Here is a 20,116-nt window from a genome sequence, read left to right as displayed (position 1 = left end):
GAGGAGCCTGGTAGGCTGCAGTCCATGGGGTTGCTAAGAGTCAGACACGACTGAGCGACTTCACTTTCACTTTTCACTTTCATGCATTGGAGAAGGAAATGGCAACCCACTCCAGTGTTCTTGCCTGGAGAATCCCAGGGACGGTGGAGCCTGGTGGGCTGCCGTCTATGGGGTCACACAGAGTCGGACACGACTGAAGTGACTTAGCAGCAGCAGCAGCAACAAGGAATTCAGACTCTGCAACCAGAGAACTAGCTGTACGACCTTGGGCAAGTCTCTTAACTTCTCTGGGCCTTAATTTCCTCATCCTATGTAAAATGGGGACATCGACTGTGCCTATCTCACAGGGCGAATGTGAGACTCAATGGGGCATGTGGGAAGCACTGAGAATACTGCCTGTTGTACATAAGAACTGACGAATGGTTAGGTACTATTATTATTATTACACAAGTCTCATCACAAAGACCTATGAGCTCCCTGACTTTTGATCTTTTACATTCAATCATTTCACTTGTAAGTAAAACACTCTAGTGAAATACTCCATGTTTAGTTTCAACCCAGAGATAAGACATGATTTAAAAATGTGAAAACTAACAAACCCACATGGCTGCAAAGAGAACATTACAGACTGTCCCCAAAACCATTCCTGACTCCTATGCTGTTGGGAAAGAGCTCACACATTAGACAGAGCTGACAGTGTAAGACCAACGGACAGAAGCCTCACCTCTTGATCATATTCCTGGTGTGCCAGATGCAGGGGAAAGACTCCTTCAGAATGGTTTTATAATGCCGGTTCAAGTCCCTTCCAGCCAGCGAACACCGATAATTCCCCACGATCACTCCGTCTGGATTTAGCATGGGGACCACTTTGAAGATAAAGATATCTCTGAGGAGCTGAGCATCTGGGGAGTTGCTTAGGATGAAGTCCAAAAAGCCTTTCATAATCCAGGAGCCATTACTTTCTCCGGGGTGCACACGGGCAGTCAAGACCACAGCTTTCTTCGCAGCTGCCTCTTGAGGGGTCCGGGCTGGGTTGGTGATGGTGAGCAGGTAGACGGTGTTTCCTGCTAGGCTCCTACACAAAGTCCGGAGCTTGCAGAACTGAGATTTGACGGGGCTGTTTGCCACCGACAGGAGGAAGCGCTGCAAGTCAGTGTAGGTGTATGGGTAGAAGTGTGCGAAGAAGCAAGTGTCCCGGTCGTGCGGGAACCGAGCGGTCCACGTGAGACAGTACAAGGGCTGCTGTCCGTCCTCCGCGGTGTTCCTGTAGTACTTGATTTCATTTCCTTCTCTCCTCCAGCCAATGCTGTGGGTGCTGGCATCCAACTGGGAGTACATGAGCGGCTTCATCCCTACAGTATAGAGGCTCTTGGGTTTTAGCAAGTTGACGATGGTGAAGCGATAGGTGACATCTTTTCTGGTGTTCTGAACTCGAAAATAAAACCACTGAGTGTGCTTATTTGTGTAGAGGTCAGTTCGCAAGGTGAGTTCATACTCAAAGGTGTTTCTGTAATACAGAACACAGAAGCATATCTCTGTAACTCCACTTGCCCCTCAAAAAACAAATACTGTTTTCTCCTGATAAAAACAGACCTTACAACAACAGAAAAGCCTGCTATATCAAACACTTATTTTCTATTTTCCCTAGTTTTCCAGTTCATGTATCAGGCCAGCAGGAACTTGGGAAAAGAAAACTTCTTCGGAGTGGGACAGGAAGGACCTCTAACCCGACACTGCCACGCGGCGTGGGGGGCGCGCCGTGAGCGCCTGGGTATCTTTCAGGAGTGTCCGACAGCAGTTTCTAACTACTTTAGCACCTCTCTCTGAAATGCACTGAACAGTAGTGAAGCCAGAGCCAGTGCTGGATGTGAGCTACATTCTGGATATCATCTCTGTAGAAGAGACCTGTAAGCCCTCTGTGCTGTCTTTATATTTGATCCTCACTTATTTGAAGATGAGGGGACATTTCTGGAAAGCGTTCACCTTGTTGAACTTGCAGAAGACAGAATACAAATGCCAGAGATCATGGAAAGATGCTCATCCACAAGCAAAACTCATGAAGCGTGGACTAAAATAGGATGTCCCTTCTGCCTCCATCTCACTGGCATTCTAGAGCTGGGAAACAGGCACTCTCACACACTGCTGATGGGGACTGAAATCATGTTGGGAGGACAACTGGACAACAACTAGTATTACTGAAGTGATCAAACCCTGACCAACAATTTTATGTCTAGGATTTGTCTCATAACCAATACTCAATAACCAATACTCATAACCAATACTCAACACCAATACTCAAAACTACCAAGGCATAAGGGTATTCATTCATTAAGCCAGATGTTGTGAACATCTTCATTTCCCATCAGTTGGGGAAAACGGTGAATAAGATATAGAGTATCCATATGATAGGACAACATGAGCTATTAAAAACAAGGAGATGCATCTGTGGTACGGCCATAAGAAAACATCTAAAACTTATTAAGTGGAAAAAAGCAACATGCAAAACAGTATGTATTTAAAAAAACAAACAGTATGCATACTGTTTTTTAAAAACATGTAATCTGTATATATTACATCTATCCAGAGAGAAAAAAGTTAACACATATACACAAAAAGTAATACATATAAACAGTTTCTGCATCTGGGAGCTATGATTATAGGACTTCAGCTTTTTATGTTAGGTATTTATTAAGGAGCTTCCTTGGTGGTTCAGTGGTAAAGAATCCACCTGCTAACATGAGAGATGTGGGTTTGATCCCTGGGTTGGGAAGATACCTGAAGGAAATGGCAACCCACTTCAGTCTTCTTGACTGGAAAATCCCATGGACAGAGGAGCCTGGCGGGCTAGTAACTAAACAACGACAACAACATTTTTATTAAGATTGTAAAAAGTTAATGAACAGAAAGTGAAGTCGCTCAGTCGTGTCTGACTCTTTGCGACCCCATGGATTGTAGCCCACCAGGCTCCTCCCTTCGTGGGATTCTCCAGGCAAGAGTACTGGAGTGGGTTGCCATTTTCCTTCTCCAGGGGATATTCCCGACCCAGGGATCGAACCGGGGTCTCCCGCATTCCAGTCCCTCTGAGCCGCCAGGGACTAATGAACAGAAACCCTAATTAAATAGAATTGGGAGACCCGAAGGTGGAGCTCTCAAGCCCTGCAACGGTAGTGGAGCCCAGCAGGAAGAACTACTTCCTTCCTGGTAAGGATGCAGCCAATGAAAAGCTACGAACCTTTTGTTTACTAAAGCCTCCCAACTTCCTTTTCCCCTCAGTTACGTGCTCTCCCTCCCTTGCATTACAGGACTTTCATGGCTCCCTGTGGCTGCAGACCCCGAACTGCAATTCTCTGTCGATCTTGAATAAGGGCATGTTAGCTGGAGAAATATCTAACAGTCTATTTCAGGTCCATAAAGCAAATTTCAAATGTGCACTAATTTCTTTTAGAAGTAGAAAAAACAGTTTGGATAATTTTTTTTTCTAGAGGAAAATATGAGTCACAATTATTTCATTCTTTTTCATTGTCCTCACAATCATCTCTCATCACTTTTCTCTTTCACAAAAACACTCCTGACTCCTTAACATGATTCCTGAAGACACTTCTCAGTCATTTCAGTCATCATCCCTTTGGGAAATTCCTCTCTGTTACTCACACTCTGACAGCTTTCTGCAGGTTCCCACTCTCAAACCTTGATTCAAACAGCAGAGTATTATCTTCTGGTCCTTGTAAGGAGACAGAAAGTTCCTTGATAATTCCCCGTTTGCCTCCCACTCTGGAACTGGTAAAATAGCAATCTTCAGTGGGCACTGTGGATGAGATAGATATATTTAGTCCAAGTTCCAGTCAGAATCCATTTATCCAGTACATGTTTATTAAGCCCCTCTGTGTTAAGCACTATTCTAGTTTAACAACAAGGAGTATTTAAATAAGAAATATCTATATTCTTAGTAGTCAATGGCTTTGCAAGTGAAGTAAGTAAGTATTTAATATTCATCGACTTCATACAATCTTGCATCACTTATATGGATAATTTCACTTTGCAATGATTTTTTACTATACTTGCGTTATGTTGTCAGACGTTAGCAATATCTGCCAATCAACAGATGATTGACATCAACAAAGATCTTGACCACGGGGTAGGATGGATACATGCATTAAACAAATAGAAACATGTACAGGGCCTGCTTTTATAAGTAGATAATCTTTCATTAGTAGATAGATTCACATTATGACTTTTGCTTCTATATGCAATCTTGTCACAGTGGAGACTTAGAGAGGAAGTAATTTGGATAATAAAGGAAAGCAAAAGAGAAAGTGAGTATAAAATGGGAGTAAAAGCACAGAGGAGGTAAAAGCAGAGAAAGCAGCAGAGTACGCATGATCCATTTAAGAGCTGGAGTCCCATGTTGTTCAATCCTTTCAAGGAACCATAATCAATGTACAGACCAGCAACCAGATGTCGTTAATAAAGGAATTTCAACATTTTCTTGAGTCTCTTAGGTGACATTACAAATGATCCAATTCATAGCCCACAGTAACATATCTCAAAAACAAAACCTCTTTCTTATTTAACCCACAACATTCTTAGAGCACGTGGTTGCTCCAGGACTCCTAACTTGACAAACTCCCAGATTCTCCCTGGAGCCCCATCTTCTCAGTTTTCGTTTTCTTCATTCCTCCAGGAGGGTGGGCTTAACTCCACTTGATGAATCCAAAGGCAAGATCAAGACAGCTGCTACAAATGTGTATCAACAGGACAAGTCACAAACGCTGCCGCATCGGGAGAATGAGCTCTCAGCCCCAGTGTTTCTCCCTCTGTAGAAATATGTCTGGATAGAACCGACGAGGCAGTGGGGATCCGTGGTCATCTGGTTTACTGGAAATGACTACAAGGTCACCGACAGGTAAAACAGGCTTATGATACCAAGAATTTCTTGAGGTCCTAGGAGCGATACATCCCCTAATATCACTCAAGTCAACTGACTTAACAATCTCAGATTTTATTAAAAAATTTTTTTTTACGTGGACCGTTTTTAAAGTCCTTATTGAATTTGTTACAATATTTTTTTCTGTTTTCTGTTTTGGTGTTTTGGCTGTGAAACATGTGAGAGCTTAGCTCCCCAACCACAGATTGAAACTGCACATCCTACGTTGGAAGGAAAGTCTCAACCCTGGACTGCCTGGGAAGTCCCCTGATCTTAGACTTTCAAGTCTCCCAAACTACTCCTCAGACGTTCCATAAGGTGGAGCTAGGTAGTTGCTTCATCTTTTCTACCTCACTGAACATAGAAAGTTTTGCCAAAACAGTGAGATCAGAGTCCAAAAGCAAGGGACCTGGGAGTAGAGCGGTCATAACCACGTCTCAGATGGACCCTCTCTGCTCAAACCTGCTCATTTTAGTTTTCCCACGATAGGAATGTAAACCCACTGCAGCTTCCTCTTTCCTATCTCTTGCTGTTTCTTAACCTTCCCCCCGCGATTTTATTAACTTACATTCCATTTATACTAATTACACTTGGTACATACTCCTCCTCTAATAAAATTGACTTCTCTTCTGACCATTTCTATCTATTGATTCACAGCTCTTTAACATGACATCTCCTTTCTGCCTTCAAGGTTACTATTACCATCTACTTCACATCCTCCCCGGCACTTGTTACTGTCCCTACTGTTGTTATGGCTGTTTTAGTGAGTTTGAAGTTGATTCTTCCTTTCCATAAATATCCTTTTATCGATAAATATCCAGTATCAATAAAGGATATTGAACAGAGGAAATTCTCGGTTTCCAGTTTTCAGAATGCTATCATGAAAGGCTGGATTTTGTCAAATGCTTCTGCTGCACTGACTGAGATGACTGTGTAGTTTTTTTCCTCTTTGTTCTATTAATGTGGTTTGTCACATCAGTTTTCTTATGTTGAACCACCCTTGGCTTCCTGTAACAAGTCTCCCCTGGTCACGGTGTACAATCCTTTCAATATGCTGCTGAATTTGGTTTGCTGGTATTTGGTTGAGGATTTTTGCGTTTATATTCATGAGGAATACTGATCTATAGTTTTCTTGTGATGCCTTTGTCTGGCTTTGAATACTGGCTTCAAAGGAAGAGGTAGGAACTGTTTCCTCTTCTTCTGTTTTCAGAGTTTTTGAAGAATTAGGGCTATTTCATCCTTAGATGTTTGGTACAATTCAAATAAATCCTGGTAAGCCATCTGCGCCAGGGATTTCTTCCCAGGAAGATTTTGAATTACTACTTCAATTTCTTTGTTATAATCTATTCAGACTTTTTATTTCTTCCTGAGTCAGTTTTGATAATATGTGTTTTTTCCAGCAACTTTTCCTGTTCGTCTGTGTTGCTTAATTTGCTAGCATAAACCTGTTGCTAGCATAAAGCTGTTATTAGCATTGCCCTGTAATTGCTTTGATTTCTGTAGAGTTGATGGCTGTGTCCCCTTTCACTCCTAATTCTGGTCATTTGTGTTCTCCTCTCCTTTTTCCTTGGTTGGTTTGGCTACAGTTTTGTCAGTTTTGTTGATGTTTCCAAAGAACCAACCCTGGTTTGGTTTCCTACATTACTTTTCTATCTCATTGACTTCCATTTTTCTCTCCACTATTTCCTTCCTTTTGCCCACTTTAAAAAATCATTTATCTACTTCGGGCTGTGCGGGACCTTTGTTGCTACGCACGGCTCTCTCCAGTTGCGGTCACAGGGGCTGCTCTCCACTGCGGCGCGTGCGTCTCACTGCGTGGCTGCTCTCGTTGCGGTGCCTGGGCTCTAGACCACAGGCTCAGCAGTTGCGGCTCACAGGCGTAGTTATTCTGTGGCATGTGGGATCTTCCCGGACCGTCAAACCCACGTCCCCTGCGTTGGTAGGCAGACTCTTAACCACTGGATCACCAGGGAGTCCCCTTTTGCTCACTTTGGACGTAGTTTGCTCTTATTTTTCTAATTTATTATGGTGGAGGCTTAGGTAACTGATTTCAATCTTTCTTCCTTTTAAATAAAGGCATTTAAAGTCATAAACTGACCTTGCAGTGCTTTAGCTACATCTCATAAATTCTGATATGTGGTTTTATTTTCAATCAGTTCAAAATAGTTTTGAACACTTATGTTTTCTTTAGCCTGTGGGTCACTTAAGAGAAATGTGCTATTCAATTTGCAAATATTCGTATATTTCCCAGATTTCATTTTGCTGTTGATTTCTAATTTAATTTTGCTGTGGTCAGAGAATGTATTTTGTATGACTTCAATCCTTTTCAGCATATTAAGACTTGCTTTATAACCTTATACATGGTATATCCTGGGGAATTTACCATGTGCCCTTGAAAAGAATATGTATTTTGTTCTTGGGCACAGTGTCCAGCACATTTTTATAAAATACATGAATTACACCAGCAGGATGCCTGCAAATTAATGCAGGAAACTACAGCATAAACGCCAGTCATACACACAGACTACAAAGCCCTCACTGCGGCAAAGCAGGTGAGAAAAGACGAGCGATTCCCCAAAGAGCCAACGTCTGACTTTCAGGAAGAACAACAGGGAAGAAGAGATGAAAGGGACTCAGAACTATTAAGAAAAGGTTCTATATCATTTTTTAAAAAGTGATGAAATATTTAAAACTGATCAGTTATGAATTTCAGGGCTACCACTCAGTTTACCACTAAACAATGGATTTTTGAAAATCATTTTTATTACAGAAAATCTGTTTACTGTACTTTGGTCATGACTGATGACTCACTGTTTGGTGTGATAACAGTACCTGAATCTAACTGATAGACAATTGTGCCTTTTTCTTCTCCTACAATTTCTGGTATCTTCTCATTTCCTGTAGGTTGATAGAAATATTCTGGTTGAGGTGGAACCCACTCTGAAAGAAGACATTGAAAAAGCACAAAATAAGAAATAATATAAAAGGTATTTTATTAGAACTGATATAAAATAATAATAATGATTATTCAAATGGCTAGTCTGATTGAATCAAATCAAATTCCAATCCTAAGTTTCCAGTGTGTTTGTAAATTAATTATACCTTGCTTCTTTCTATAAAGACTATGGAGAAATTTTTAACAAAAAGCATATACAACAGAAGTATAACACTTAAAAATAAGCCAGAAAGTTGGTGCAACAACTCTACAAAATGTGTCCCTGAGCTTCCAAGTCAGGACAATACGATCAGCTACATTTTTCTTATTACTATAAAGGAACAAGTATACCAATTTCGTCAGAGGAAACAAGGTTTTTTCATTAATACTAAGTTCTGAAAGATTTCTCATATGGGACTTGGGCAGCTTCCTACCATTTTAAGTACAGGAGCCACTGATGAAAGCCAAGGGCATAGAAAGACACAACTTAAATTCAACAATACATAAAAGAATCATACACCATGATTAAGTGGGATTTATTCCAGTGTTGCAAGGATGGTTCAACATTCACAAACCAGCCAACGTGATACATGACAGTAACAAAATGAAGGATAAAAATTATATGATTATTTCAACACACGAAGAAAAAGCATCTGAACAAAATCCAACATCCTTTACGACACAAATTTTCAGCAAAGGGGGTATGGATGGACCACCTGAAAATAATAAAAGCCGTGAACTGACAAGCCCACAGCTAACATCATACTCAACAGTGAAAAGCTGAAAGCTTCTCCTTTAAGATCAGGAGCACTACAAGTATGCCTACTCTGATCACTTTATTCAACATAGCACTGGAAATCCTAGCCAGAGCAATCATGCAAGAAAAAGAAATAAAAGCTCTTTAAACTGCAAAGGAAGAAGTACAACTACCACTGACATATATTATATATAGAAAACCCTAAAGACTCTATCAGAAAACTGTTAGAACCAATAACAAATTCAGAAAACTTGTTAGAACTAATAACAAATTTTGTATTTTTCAAAGTACAAAATCAATACACAAAATTCTGTTGCATTTCTATACACGAATAATGAAAGAAAAGACAACATTCTCATTTACAACTGCATCAAAAAGAGTAAAATACCTATGAATAAATTTAAACATTAGTGTGACTTTTGACTTTGGGGAGTGTGTATCAGTTTCTCAGAGCTTAAGCATTTTCGAGTGAGCTAACAGATAGTGAATCTATCCTGCCTTGTACTTTACTATGCACAGAACTTACAACTGTCATACAGACTATCAGAAGAGCGAGGCCATGACACATAAGTCACATTACCAATATGATGAATGCGCTCCTTGATGACCTCACATTCTACTGGCCATCTTGGAGCCTGTAGCAGCGCGCTGCCAGAGAAAAGAGCAAAGAGGTCTCGGGGTTCTCTGAGATGCGGGTTTACTTTGCCAATGTCATCATAAAGAAGCTGTCTGCTCTTAACAAACGGTGAACTCAGCATAAGAGAATCTGCCAAAGGGAAAGGTAAGGAGTGAGCAGTTTCCTTTTCCTTTGAAGCAACAACTTTACTGCTCAACTGTAACAATTAAGGAATTTTAAGCATTGTATTAAAATAGTATCACAGATATGCAATCCTATGACATCTTTCTCCTTCAAAGAGATTTAGTTTCAGGCTGACAATATCGAAATTATAAAACGTTAAGCTAAAATTCCCTTGTAGCTCAGTCGGTAAAGAATCTGCCTGCAGTGCAGGAGACCCGGGTTTGATCCCTGGGTTGGGAAGATCCCCTGGAGGAGGAAATGGCAACCCACTCCAGTATCTTTGCCTGGAAAATCTCATGGACAGAGGAGCCTGGTGAGCTGCAGTCCATGGGGTCCCAAAGAGTGGGGCAGGACTGAGCAACTAACACTTAAGCTAAAATTCTGCTCTAATCTATAAAGTACTTACATGTAAAGGTTTAGAGTAAGTCAGAAGAAACTGTTTTGTTTTTTAAATCAAAGTTAATGAGTTGAAGATATTTCAACAGTGGGTTGGAAATAAAAGTTACTTAATGTATGCTATTTTTGTCTGCTGCTAAGTCACTTCAGTTGTGTCCGACTCTGTGCGACCCCAGAGACGGCAGCCCGCCAGGCTCCGCTGTCCCTGGGATTCTCCAGGCAAGAACACCAGAGTGGGTTGCCATTTCCTTCTCCAATGCATGAAAGTGACAAGTGAAAGTGAAGTCGCTCAGTCGTGTCCGACCCTCAGCAACCCCATGGACTGCAACCTACCAAGGCTCCTCCATCCATGGGATTTTCCAGGCAAGAGTACTGGAGTGGGGTGCCATTGCCTTCTCTGATTTTTTTTTTTTCTAGAGAGAGGCAAAAAAAACCCCAAAACCACAACAACTTTCAATTTGACCACCAGCATTTTAGAAAAGGACATAAAACTTTATTAACCACAATGTAACAATCTACAAACTAAATTTCAAGTTCTTGCTATAACCATTCAAAGGACAGAGAGAGACTTACAAAACAGAGAGGATGGAGAGAGTAGAGGCAGAGGTGTGAGAAGGGGCAGGAGAGAGAGAAGAGCTCTTAGGAAATAAAGAAAAGGGAAAAGGGAGGAAAAGAAAGGTTTCAAGGAGAAAGGGCAGAGGAAGGAAATGGGAGGAAGAATGAAGAGAAAGGGCAGGGGAAGGAAAGGCTCCAGGGTGGTGCCTCCCAGCGCTGGTGGGCAGCAGGGAGAAGACATGTTCCCACAGGGGAGTGCCTTTTCTGGCCTGGAAGGACGCGCAGTACCTCTGCTCATAGCTCCTGTCTGTCTGCGCACAGTGGAAGGTAGACAGCTAGGCCCTAGAAAGAGGAAGGAAGAGGCCTGGTTTGTCCTCCGGATCTTTCTTTCCTCTGTCCTTTTCCCCCTATCCCTTCCATCCCCCCACCTTGGGTCCCTGCACTTCTATGTCTAAACCTTTCCCGCACTGTTTAATGGAGGCAGTGGGGGAGGCAACAAACATTTGAAAAGATGGTAAACCTCTCAATCTCAAAGAAATGTAAATCAGAATGACACGAAGATATCAGTCTTTTAGCTACTTAAGAGAGGAAAAACATTTACCTGTTTTACACTCACCCTGACAAGAGTGTAAGTAAACAACTACCCTCAGAACCTCAGGACAAAAAGGCAAATTTGGTGCAATCTTTCTGGAAAGCAAATTTGGCAGTGTCCAGTAAGACTTAAAACACGCTAACCCTTGATTCAGCAATCCCACTGCTAGGAATTATCTTATAGGTTTTCTTACAAAAGCTCGTCAGCATACATATGTAGAGAGGTTCCCTGCAGTAATGCTCCAATAGTAAAAACGTGCAAAGCACCAAAGCATCCATCAAAAGGGAAGTTAAAATAACTGTGACATATTAATGAGATGGAAAACTCATTAATAGGCATTAATAGGTAGGTGCTCTTAAAGAATGAGGTAGATATTTTTTTGTGGTCATAGGGAAAGCGTCTATTAAACAAAAAAAGCCAAAGTAAAGCTTGTGTAGAGGATCCTCTATGAGCAATCAGAAAGAAAAAATAGATAGATACTGGAGGGTATAATTTTTTTACTGGAAAAAAAAAAATGATTACAGTAGTAGCTATATTAAGGGTGGGGCTGGGAGAGCTCTTAATTTCCTTTTGTGTTTTTTCTACCATTTGGATTTTCTAACCTTATATGTATATTTCCTTTCTTTCTCTCTCTCTTCTCTCCCCCGCTTTCTCTTTCCTTTCTTCCCTTCTTTTTCCCTTTTTGAAACAAGTATATTGTAACTCATTCCTTTTTTACTTTTTTGTACTTTTCTGGTTTAAAAAACAACACAATAAATGGTTTGCTACAAAGATAAAGAAAAATATCTTCCTCACTCCAATGATCAAAATGGGGGTGGGGGTTGGAAGGTGTCAGGTTACCAATTATACTCTAAAATTCCTTTGCATTGTTGTGTTACTTCTGTAGCTGACTTTGTATTTTATGGCTTTTTTTTACTATATGAAGACAGGCAACTGTTTCTTATTAATGTTATTTCAAGTATCAGAAACTGGGACAGGAGGGGACTGAAGGTGGGGGGTCAGCTGGCCCCTGCGCCACCCCACCCTGACAGTCTTCTTCGCTCAAGCTTGGCCCTTCCACTCCCAGCCAGGAGCTCTGGGACGCAGAATGGAAGAGCCTTCCGAGCACGGGGATGAGCAAAAGTGTAAGACACATATTTGAACATGAAAACGGAACTGCTACATCGAAGGTTAAGTACCGTTATATTTCCCTCCTATTGCCAAACTGCCGTCCTAAAATAGTCCGTCCAGGGGCTTCTCTGGTGGCTCAGTGGTAAAGGATCTGCCTGGCAATGCAGGAGACACAAATTCCGTCCCTGATCTGGGAAGACCCCACATGCTGCAGAACAAGCAAGCCTGTGTGCCGCAACTATTGAGCCAGGGCTCTAGAGCCCGTGAACCACGACGTAAGCCCTCGCGCCCTAGAGCCCACACTCCGAAACAAGAGAAACCCCCACAATGAGAAGCCCATGCACCACAACTAGAGAGCAGCCCCTGCTTGCCGCAACTAGAGAAAAGCCCGTGCAGCAGTGAAGATGCAGCACAGTCCAAAAATTAATAATAATAAATAAAAAAATTTAAGTCTATCTATTCACATTCCTAACAGCAGTGTGGGAGGGTGTTCTACCATCTCCTGATGGCTACTAGGTATAATCATAAAAATATTTTTGCCCAAGTCTCATAATTTACAAAATGGTACTTTGACATACTGAATTGTATCTTTAGTTAGGGGTGAAATTAAGCATCTTTTCAAAAAACCTCCTGACTGTGTTTGCTTTTCTATGAACTCCTTGCTCATGTCCTTTGTCCATCTTTTCTATTTGGTCATCGTTTACATATTGATTTGTAAGAGTTATTTTGTTAAGAAAGTTAATCCCTGGACATGCCTGTGTGCTCAGTCGTGTCCAACTCTGCAACCCTAGGGCTGTAGCCCACCAGACTCCTGTGTCCCCGGGATTTCCCAGGCAAGAATACTGCAGTGGGTTGCCATTTCCTCCTCTAGGGGATCTGATCCAGGGGTCGAGCCCGCACCCCCTGAGTCTCCTGCACTACAGGTGGATTCTTCACCACTGAGCCGCCAGGGGAGCTCATGCTGCATGTTGCATTGGCTGTGTTTGCTTTTCTACGAACTCCTTGCTCATGCTCTTTGTCCATTTTTCTATTTGGTCATCTTTTGCTTATTGATTTGTAAGTTATTTTGTTACGGAAATTAATCCTTTGACAATATTTCTCACGAAAATTTTTTTCAGTTATTTTTCTTTACTAATGCAACTTTTTCCTAAAGTTTTGCTGTAAAAATTATCAGTGTTATATTTTATAGCTTTGGGGTCTTGTATCATTCAAAGATTTTTAACCAGAAAAGGGATACAATCAGATTTGCACATAAAAAGAAAAAAAAAAAAAAAAAAAACACTGCTATGTGGAAGTGGATTGGAAGGGGGCATCATGGAACCAGAAACCAATGATGAGGCTGTTTCAATAGTGAGATGATGGCTGCTGTTGTGCAGTAAAGGTTGTGCAGTAAAAGGAAGTGAATTGATGTTTGCTTGGATATGTATTGAGGGAGAAATTTAACTGCATTCCTACCCTCGAATTCTAGAAAAAACTTGTGGAATCCCTGTAAAAAATTGTTTTTGCTTAAGTTAGCTTGGATTGGTTTCCACCACTCCTATGCAAAGAGCCTTAATAAATATATCCATAAAAACTGCATGAAAAAAATCAACATGTTACTCTTGACAGAAGAGTTTTAACAAATTTTCCAACAATTTGGAGGAAGACCATGCAGAATACATGGTACTTTAAACCTACAATCCAAAGCAGATCTACAGAATATTTTTTTGTTTTGTTATTTTTCATTTAAAATTTTTCTTTTTTTTTTAAGATAAACATTTCTGAGTGATGTCAGAAACAGTGTCCAAGGGTGCTCCCCTGGCTTCTCCCACGTTAGGCCATGTTCTCCTCAACCTCAGGAGCAGTTGCTCAAGGGACTAAGCATTCTAGGGACATATGACACCGATTACTACTCACATAGATGCTTCTCCTTTTGCAAGCGGTCCGGTATCAAATCCTCTCTTTTTCCAAAAGAGCCATTCAACAGGTATCGAGGATTATTCTTCCAAATGTGCTGGTGCGTAGCAGAGTTTGGTAAACTGCCTCTCTGAGCTAAGAACAGGCGGTTTAGTGAAAGATGTTGAAGGCTAGTTCGTCACATCCAATATTGAGGTCAACACTCAAACAATTACTACTAGCAAACTGCCTTCCAGTCACCACCTGCCATACCACAGGCCTTTACAACCAATATAACCCATTTTCCAAAGAGCTTTCACGTTCCAATTTCTCTGAGTTAAACATAATTTTCTCCATTTCACGTTGAGGAGAAGACTTGAGAGGCATATGGTAAAGTAGAAAGGAAGGGCTGGGGAGGCAGGAAAAACCCAGCAGTTGTATGACCAAGTCAGGGTAAGTGCTCAGAGTGGAAGTGGAGCACTCAGGATGAGAGGTGCCTCGTCCCGAGGGCTCTGCTGAATCTGGCAAACTGGGAATTCCGTTTTCAACGAGTGAGTGAGTGATCACTTACAAAATGAAACAGTTAATAAGAAAGTTTAACAAGACAGAAATGAAATCAATACGAAAACTTAAATTTTATTTCTAAATACCAAGAACAAAGTTAGAACATCAAAATTTTAAGATACCACTTATAAAAGCATACAGATAAGCAGTTCCATGAAAACAATTTATAAATCTCATTGGAAGACATTAAGGAGGACCGAAGCAAATTAGAGAATTAGAAAATACTATGAATAGATTGGAGAATGTGGTATTGGAAAATTCTCATTTCTTGTCAAGTTTGATCTGTAGATTAAATGAAATCCCATTTTTTTTAAAGTATCACATGCCAGTTCTAAGATTATATAAAAAGGTAAGGTTAGCCAAGACACTTCTGAAAATGACAATATGGGAGGACATTTCTTTCCAACTATCAAGACTATTTTCATGCCATGTCATGTCATTAAGAAAGGGTGGTAGTGGTTCAAGGACAGACAGACAGACAGACCTCTGTATAAACTGACACTCAACAGAAGTGACAGAGCATATCAGTGGGGAAAGAAGTACTTCCCACTAACGCTGCTCAAAAAATTCGTCATTAGTTTATCCAAGCACAACTCTCTCAGCTGATCCAACAATGTACTTCAATGACCCAGGAAAGGTGGTGCTGGATCAGAACGAGATACTACCTTTATAGTAGCCATAGTACTGGAGGTGATGGTACATAAAGTCTTCATAGGGATCAGGAAGAGTCTGTGAAAGGACAAACCATCTCAATCAGGAACATGGTTTCATAATAATCATTATTATAACAGCCTGTTAAAAGAGTGATACTGACTCTTAACAAAGGTACACAAGTATGGTCGCAGAGGACGCCACACCTGAGAACTTCTAAAAACAAACCATGTGAAAGACATTTGTGCAAATGATTCTACCTTTGGGATCAAGATCTCTAGCCAGAAAAAGGTGCCATCAGAATATACCTTCTGAGCTAGTACTGGGTTTCTGGAGAGGAGTGGGTACCGACCTCCTGCTTCAGCTCTGGTTCCAATGCTGGGAACATGTTACTTCTGCATGGTATGCTGAAGACCAGTCAGTGACACCCAGCAACAGCCCCTGCCCAATTTCCAAAAGGGCAGTTTATTACATACGAGGAGCTAAAATAAACCAGAGCAGGACAACTGAAGTCACCTGTCGACATCCACTCCCGTCCCCTCCCTCCGCTCCGCAGCTCCCACGCGGCACCCTCCCTCTAAACCAGGGCCCGCCATGAGGCCCGGGTGGGCACCTGAGGAATCTGGGAGGGTGGCTAGTCTTCCGACCTCCTCCTCCCGAGGCGCCAGGACCCCTGCCGGCTCCATGCTTCCTTTTCCGGGTTGAAGGGGATGCCCACCACCAGGACGCCGCTGGACAGTGAAAGAAAAGGGGAGGGGAGTCCGGAGGAGTCGTCTCGGGGAGGGTGGGAAAAGAAAGGTCAGGGGCTCCGAAAACGGAATTCAGGGGTCCGGGGTTTCCTGGTCAGGGAGAAGGTGGCGGAGGGCAGTTTCCCGGAGAGTCGAGGGATGGGGCGTAGAGATTTCCTGGGAGGCCACAGGGAGAGTGCTACCGCCTCGGCGCCCCGGACTGTTCGGGGCAGCAGGGGTTGGGCGCGGTGCCGGCGGCGACAGAGGAGCGTGAGTGAGGCGGGGGGTCACCACCCGCAGGCAGAGGCCCCGCCGCGCACCCGGCCGAGGACGCCCTCGCGGAGCTCTCGCCAAGCCACAGCTTTCGGCTGGGGCGCCGGTAGCCTAGCAACCGCGAGCCGGAAGCAGGAAGGCGGGGCGGCTTGGCGCTTCCGGGAGCGAGGCCCTGCCTCCGAAGGGGGTGTGGGGAACCAGGGGAAAGTGGACGACTGCAGTGCCAAGGCTTTGTTGTTACTCTTCACTACAGTATTGCAGCCCGGACTCTGGGGATTAGAACTTGCATTGATGGGGGCTTCCTTGGCGGTCCTGGGACGGAAATGGCAACCCATTCCAGCATTCTTGCCTATAGAATGCCACGGACAGAGGAGCCTGGCATGCTGCAGTCCATGGGGTCTCAAGAGTAAGACACGACTGAGCGACTAACGCTTCCACTGTCCCTTTCCTTGGCGGTCCAGTGATTAAGAAGAGACCGCGCTTACATTGCAGGGCACCGGTGGGATCCCTGGTGGGTAGCTAAGGCATGCTCCATGGGGCAGCCAAAAAAAAAAGTTTCTCAGCTTTAAGGAAACTGTTGGGTATTACTCAAAGGGAGCTGCTTCTCCTCTTTCACCTATTCCTCCATCCCAGAGCCAGAATTGAAAAATTACCTTCTTGGTTGAAAAATACAAGAAACAAAGTAAAACCCACACTTTGACTATCAAATTGTCGGATTCAAAAAACTGCTTCTGGTCTGGCAGGATAGGGACAAAGGCACTTAGTTCCTGTCAACAATTCCTAGAAATCTGGTTAACTGTTAGGCAGTTAAAAGCAAAAGCTTTAATGACTAGTCAATAGCCTTTTTCCAGAAATGTGCTTTATGCAAATGACAAGAAAAACAATGTATATACAAAATGGTCACCCCGATTTTTGTGTAAATAAAAACCAACACACAAGTATATATGACACTGATTAGTTAGCTGCATATAAATATACTGGAATAAAATTTTTACTACTGTTGTCTTTGGTTAACTTTACATGACTATGAGTATATGTAACTCTTGTAACTAGTGAGAGTATAAAGCACCTTTTTTTTCACAATATTAACCACATTTTGTCATTTCCAGGATTTAAGTAGGCTAAATACAAGCTAATAATAGACCACGAGCTCCAAAACTTAAGTCACATCATATTTTCTGATACTAGAGTCCTGTTTTCTAACCCCATCCTCCCACCCTGCAACGGGCTCCAGATCCTGACACTCGTCTTTCTCCTGAGAGCTTCTCAATGTTTCCCTTATGCCTACTTGATTAGAAAAAACGACTGACTCAAAGTAAGTCTTGGTGACATCTTCATGGAGTAACAGGCAAAACAGGAGCAAAAGGATAACCAATCAGAAGTATAAAAAAGGCTTTATTAGTGCATATATACAAATTTACAAGGTCAGAAACTGGAGAAATACAAACAGCTTTAAAACACAATTTGCTTTTTCTTCAGTTTAAAGTGACTTTTACCTGATTGTGATACAATATAAAGTACAGAACAGTAAACTGCTTTTTTAAATACTGGAATTTTATGGAGAATACATTCACATATAAATGGGAGGTGAACTCTGGACCAAGGTACGACAATGGAGACACAGCAATACATACAGTGGCTCGTTACACTTACTCCCACGTGTGAGGGGGAAGTCTCAAAGGCATGAACACTTGCTGCTGCTGCCCTATACTGGATTTATATATGTCACCTAGTATGTGCAATGACTGAGCTACCTTTATCAGTTCTAGAATCTGTGAGAAACACTCTATAAATTTATAGAGTGTGGCCGTCTGTTAGCACAACATGGATGAGTTTGTATACCTCAGCACTTTGGGGGTGTCAGACTAAGAGAAGAGGTCAGAAGGAAATTCCTATAATCCCAGTTAAGCAAGGTAGAGTATAGAGCTGCCTTCTTAATTGCACTTGTTCTGAAGAAGTTAACGAGAGACAGTGTGCCACACTAGAAACTACAAGAGCCTCTATTAGGCAGGAAAATCCTTCCCTTTTCGTCAATGAGTCCTCTACAGAAGTGTCATGAGCCACACGTCCAGACTGATGATGTACCTAACATGCTGAGTTTGCCAGTGTGAGAATAAAGGCAGCCAGGTCAAATGGCTCAGCCACCTCACCTTTTGGCAAAACAGAAAAAACTACATTTCACAAATGGGGGAATTTTGTATGCTCTTGCCCAGCAAATTCATATGCTCTCCCTCATAACATTTATAGTTTATTGGCAACAGTAAAACTGGTTAAGACTCTGAACTGAACATTAAAAAAAAAAAAAAACAAAAAAAAAAACAGCACACAGTAACAAAAAAGTAAAAAACTATGTGTTTGGAGCCATTTTTCGTCTCTTCAGTCTTGCTCGCCAATCTTCAGGAAGGGCTTCAAAATTAGCATTTCTCTCTGCCATGCCACTGTGAAAACAGACAGATTACTTCACTGAAAAAAAAAATGGAGCTGTTCATTTCCTAGCAAATAAAAACTGACTAAAGCTGAAAATTGGATCTATCACATCTATCTTCATGACAAAGTTTCAAATTTCTCAGCTAAGTAACCAAAATAGTTTTCATCAAATTTCTTAATTGATAGGTCAACCAAACACATACAAACACTCTGCTCTACAGCTGTATTTATATTTAAGTGCATATTGATTTTTATGTCTCCCTAGTAACCATTAAAGCTACACTGAAGGAAAATAACACATGCTTGTAGAAGTATTTCTTGGCTCCAAGGAGTTAGGAGTCTTTATCCTAGATTTATTTACTTAACCTCTAAGAAGATATATTTAACCCTCAACATACCACCAGGGATGGGTAGACCTGATGTTTCTGAGATTCTCTTTCTTTAGTTCTAATTAGCATTGATCTCCCACGGCTTATTCAAATTCAATTATTTAAAAAACTGGTTAAAACTCAAGATTCACTAGGCGGGCTACAGTCTATGGGGTAGTGAAAGAGTCAGACACGATTTAGGGATTAGGCAACAACAATATGCTATCTGTTCACAGGTAAACCATATAGTATGCTATGATTTAAAACAACAACAACAACAAACAACAAACTCAAGATTCTTGGGAATTTCCTGGCTGTACAGTAGTCAGGACTCTCTGTGCTCTCACTGTGGAGGGCCCGGTCAGGGAACCAAGAGCCCACCAGCTGTGCAGCACAGCAAAGACAGAACAAAAACTCAGATTCTATCTTGCAATAACCAAAATGAGTGCATGAGACCCTTTTATAAATCTAAAATAAGATAAATTACAAGACCTTTGTGATTTCCCATCATCTTGAAATAGTTTACTATTTCATCACTGTAGGAATTAATGATTAATCAATTCCCAGCAACACTAAAAAGGACTAAATAGTAAGAAAACTCAAGAATAATGGAGTCATCTACAAGGATGATACACAAGTAAAACTAAATTATCATTAATACCATCCTGCGGTTTTCTTCCTGTGTTGCCCCAAATCCCGTGCATCACCTTTCAAGGAAGTAAAGTCTGGAGACAACATCTTCATAGTCTCCTCCGAGACAGCCCCCAATATTACATAATTCAGATGGATACAAAGAGATAGGGGCACTGTACATTCAAATTGTGATGGTAAAACTGGATAAGTAAAATCTCAGGCTACGAGTGTTAAGATCATAATCCAGATGAATTTTCTTAAATTCAAGATCAATGAGTGAATATATGGGTCAAAAAGGAAATACAGTATTTGCATAAGTTTTCACGTTTTATGCTGCTATATGCTAAAATGTACTTGATCAAGTTTGTAAGTGGGACAAATGCTAAAAACAGGTGTGCAGTGGCTAGAGAGAAACGTATTTTAGGAACAAAGACTTCACTGGAATGACTATTCCAATTGGTGTTTATGGATCTAAAAACGAAAATGTTTTGAATTATGAAACAAAGATGGCTATCCTTTCTCAATTTTT

General features: G+C 41.5%; 2 protein-coding genes across 5 annotated transcripts in view; both read right to left on the bottom strand.

Annotated features, from left to right (window-relative positions):
• AGBL2 (ATP/GTP binding protein like 2) overlaps positions 1 to 16,543 on the bottom strand; it is a 30,123-nt gene extending 13,580 nt beyond the window's left edge. The window contains exons 1-9 of one of the 4 annotated variants that reach the window (XM_027562358.1): positions 15,772 to 16,543; positions 15,511 to 15,640; positions 15,173 to 15,236; positions 13,965 to 14,099; positions 10,655 to 10,708; positions 9,197 to 9,382; positions 7,757 to 7,864; positions 3,652 to 3,805; positions 725 to 1,507 (exon numbers count right to left, since the gene is read on the bottom strand). In XM_027562358.1, coding sequence (XP_027418159.1) covers positions 725 to 1,507; positions 3,652 to 3,805; positions 7,757 to 7,864; positions 9,197 to 9,382; positions 10,655 to 10,708; positions 13,965 to 14,099; positions 15,173 to 15,236; positions 15,511 to 15,546 — 1,520 coding nt within the window. In that variant the 5' untranslated portion in view covers positions 15,547 to 15,640; positions 15,772 to 16,543. Of the gene's footprint in view, positions 1 to 724; positions 1,508 to 3,651; positions 3,806 to 7,756; positions 7,865 to 9,196; positions 9,383 to 10,654; positions 10,709 to 13,964; positions 14,100 to 15,172; positions 15,237 to 15,466; positions 15,641 to 15,771 lie in introns of those variants that run through there. The other 3 variants (XM_027562361.1, XM_027562359.1, XM_027562360.1) reach the window with 3 other exon arrangements.
• A 998-nt stretch (positions 16,544 to 17,541) lies between these two features.
• Positions 17,542 to 20,116, bottom strand: part of FNBP4 (formin binding protein 4) — a 30,706-nt gene continuing 28,131 nt past the window's right edge. The window contains exon 17 of the mRNA XM_027562356.1: positions 17,542 to 18,597. Coding sequence (XP_027418157.1) covers positions 18,507 to 18,597 — 91 coding nt within the window. The 3' untranslated portion in view covers positions 17,542 to 18,506. The remainder of the gene's footprint in view (positions 18,598 to 20,116) is intronic.

This window comes from Bos indicus x Bos taurus, chromosome 15 (assembly GCF_003369695.1).
Source record: "Bos indicus x Bos taurus breed Angus x Brahman F1 hybrid chromosome 15, Bos_hybrid_MaternalHap_v2.0, whole genome shotgun sequence".
In the NCBI taxonomy this organism is placed as follows: Eukaryota; Metazoa; Chordata; class Mammalia; order Artiodactyla; family Bovidae; genus Bos; species Bos indicus x Bos taurus.
The sequence above is the reverse complement of the archived record's forward strand: the minus strand, read 5'-3'. Positions and strand labels throughout refer to the sequence as shown.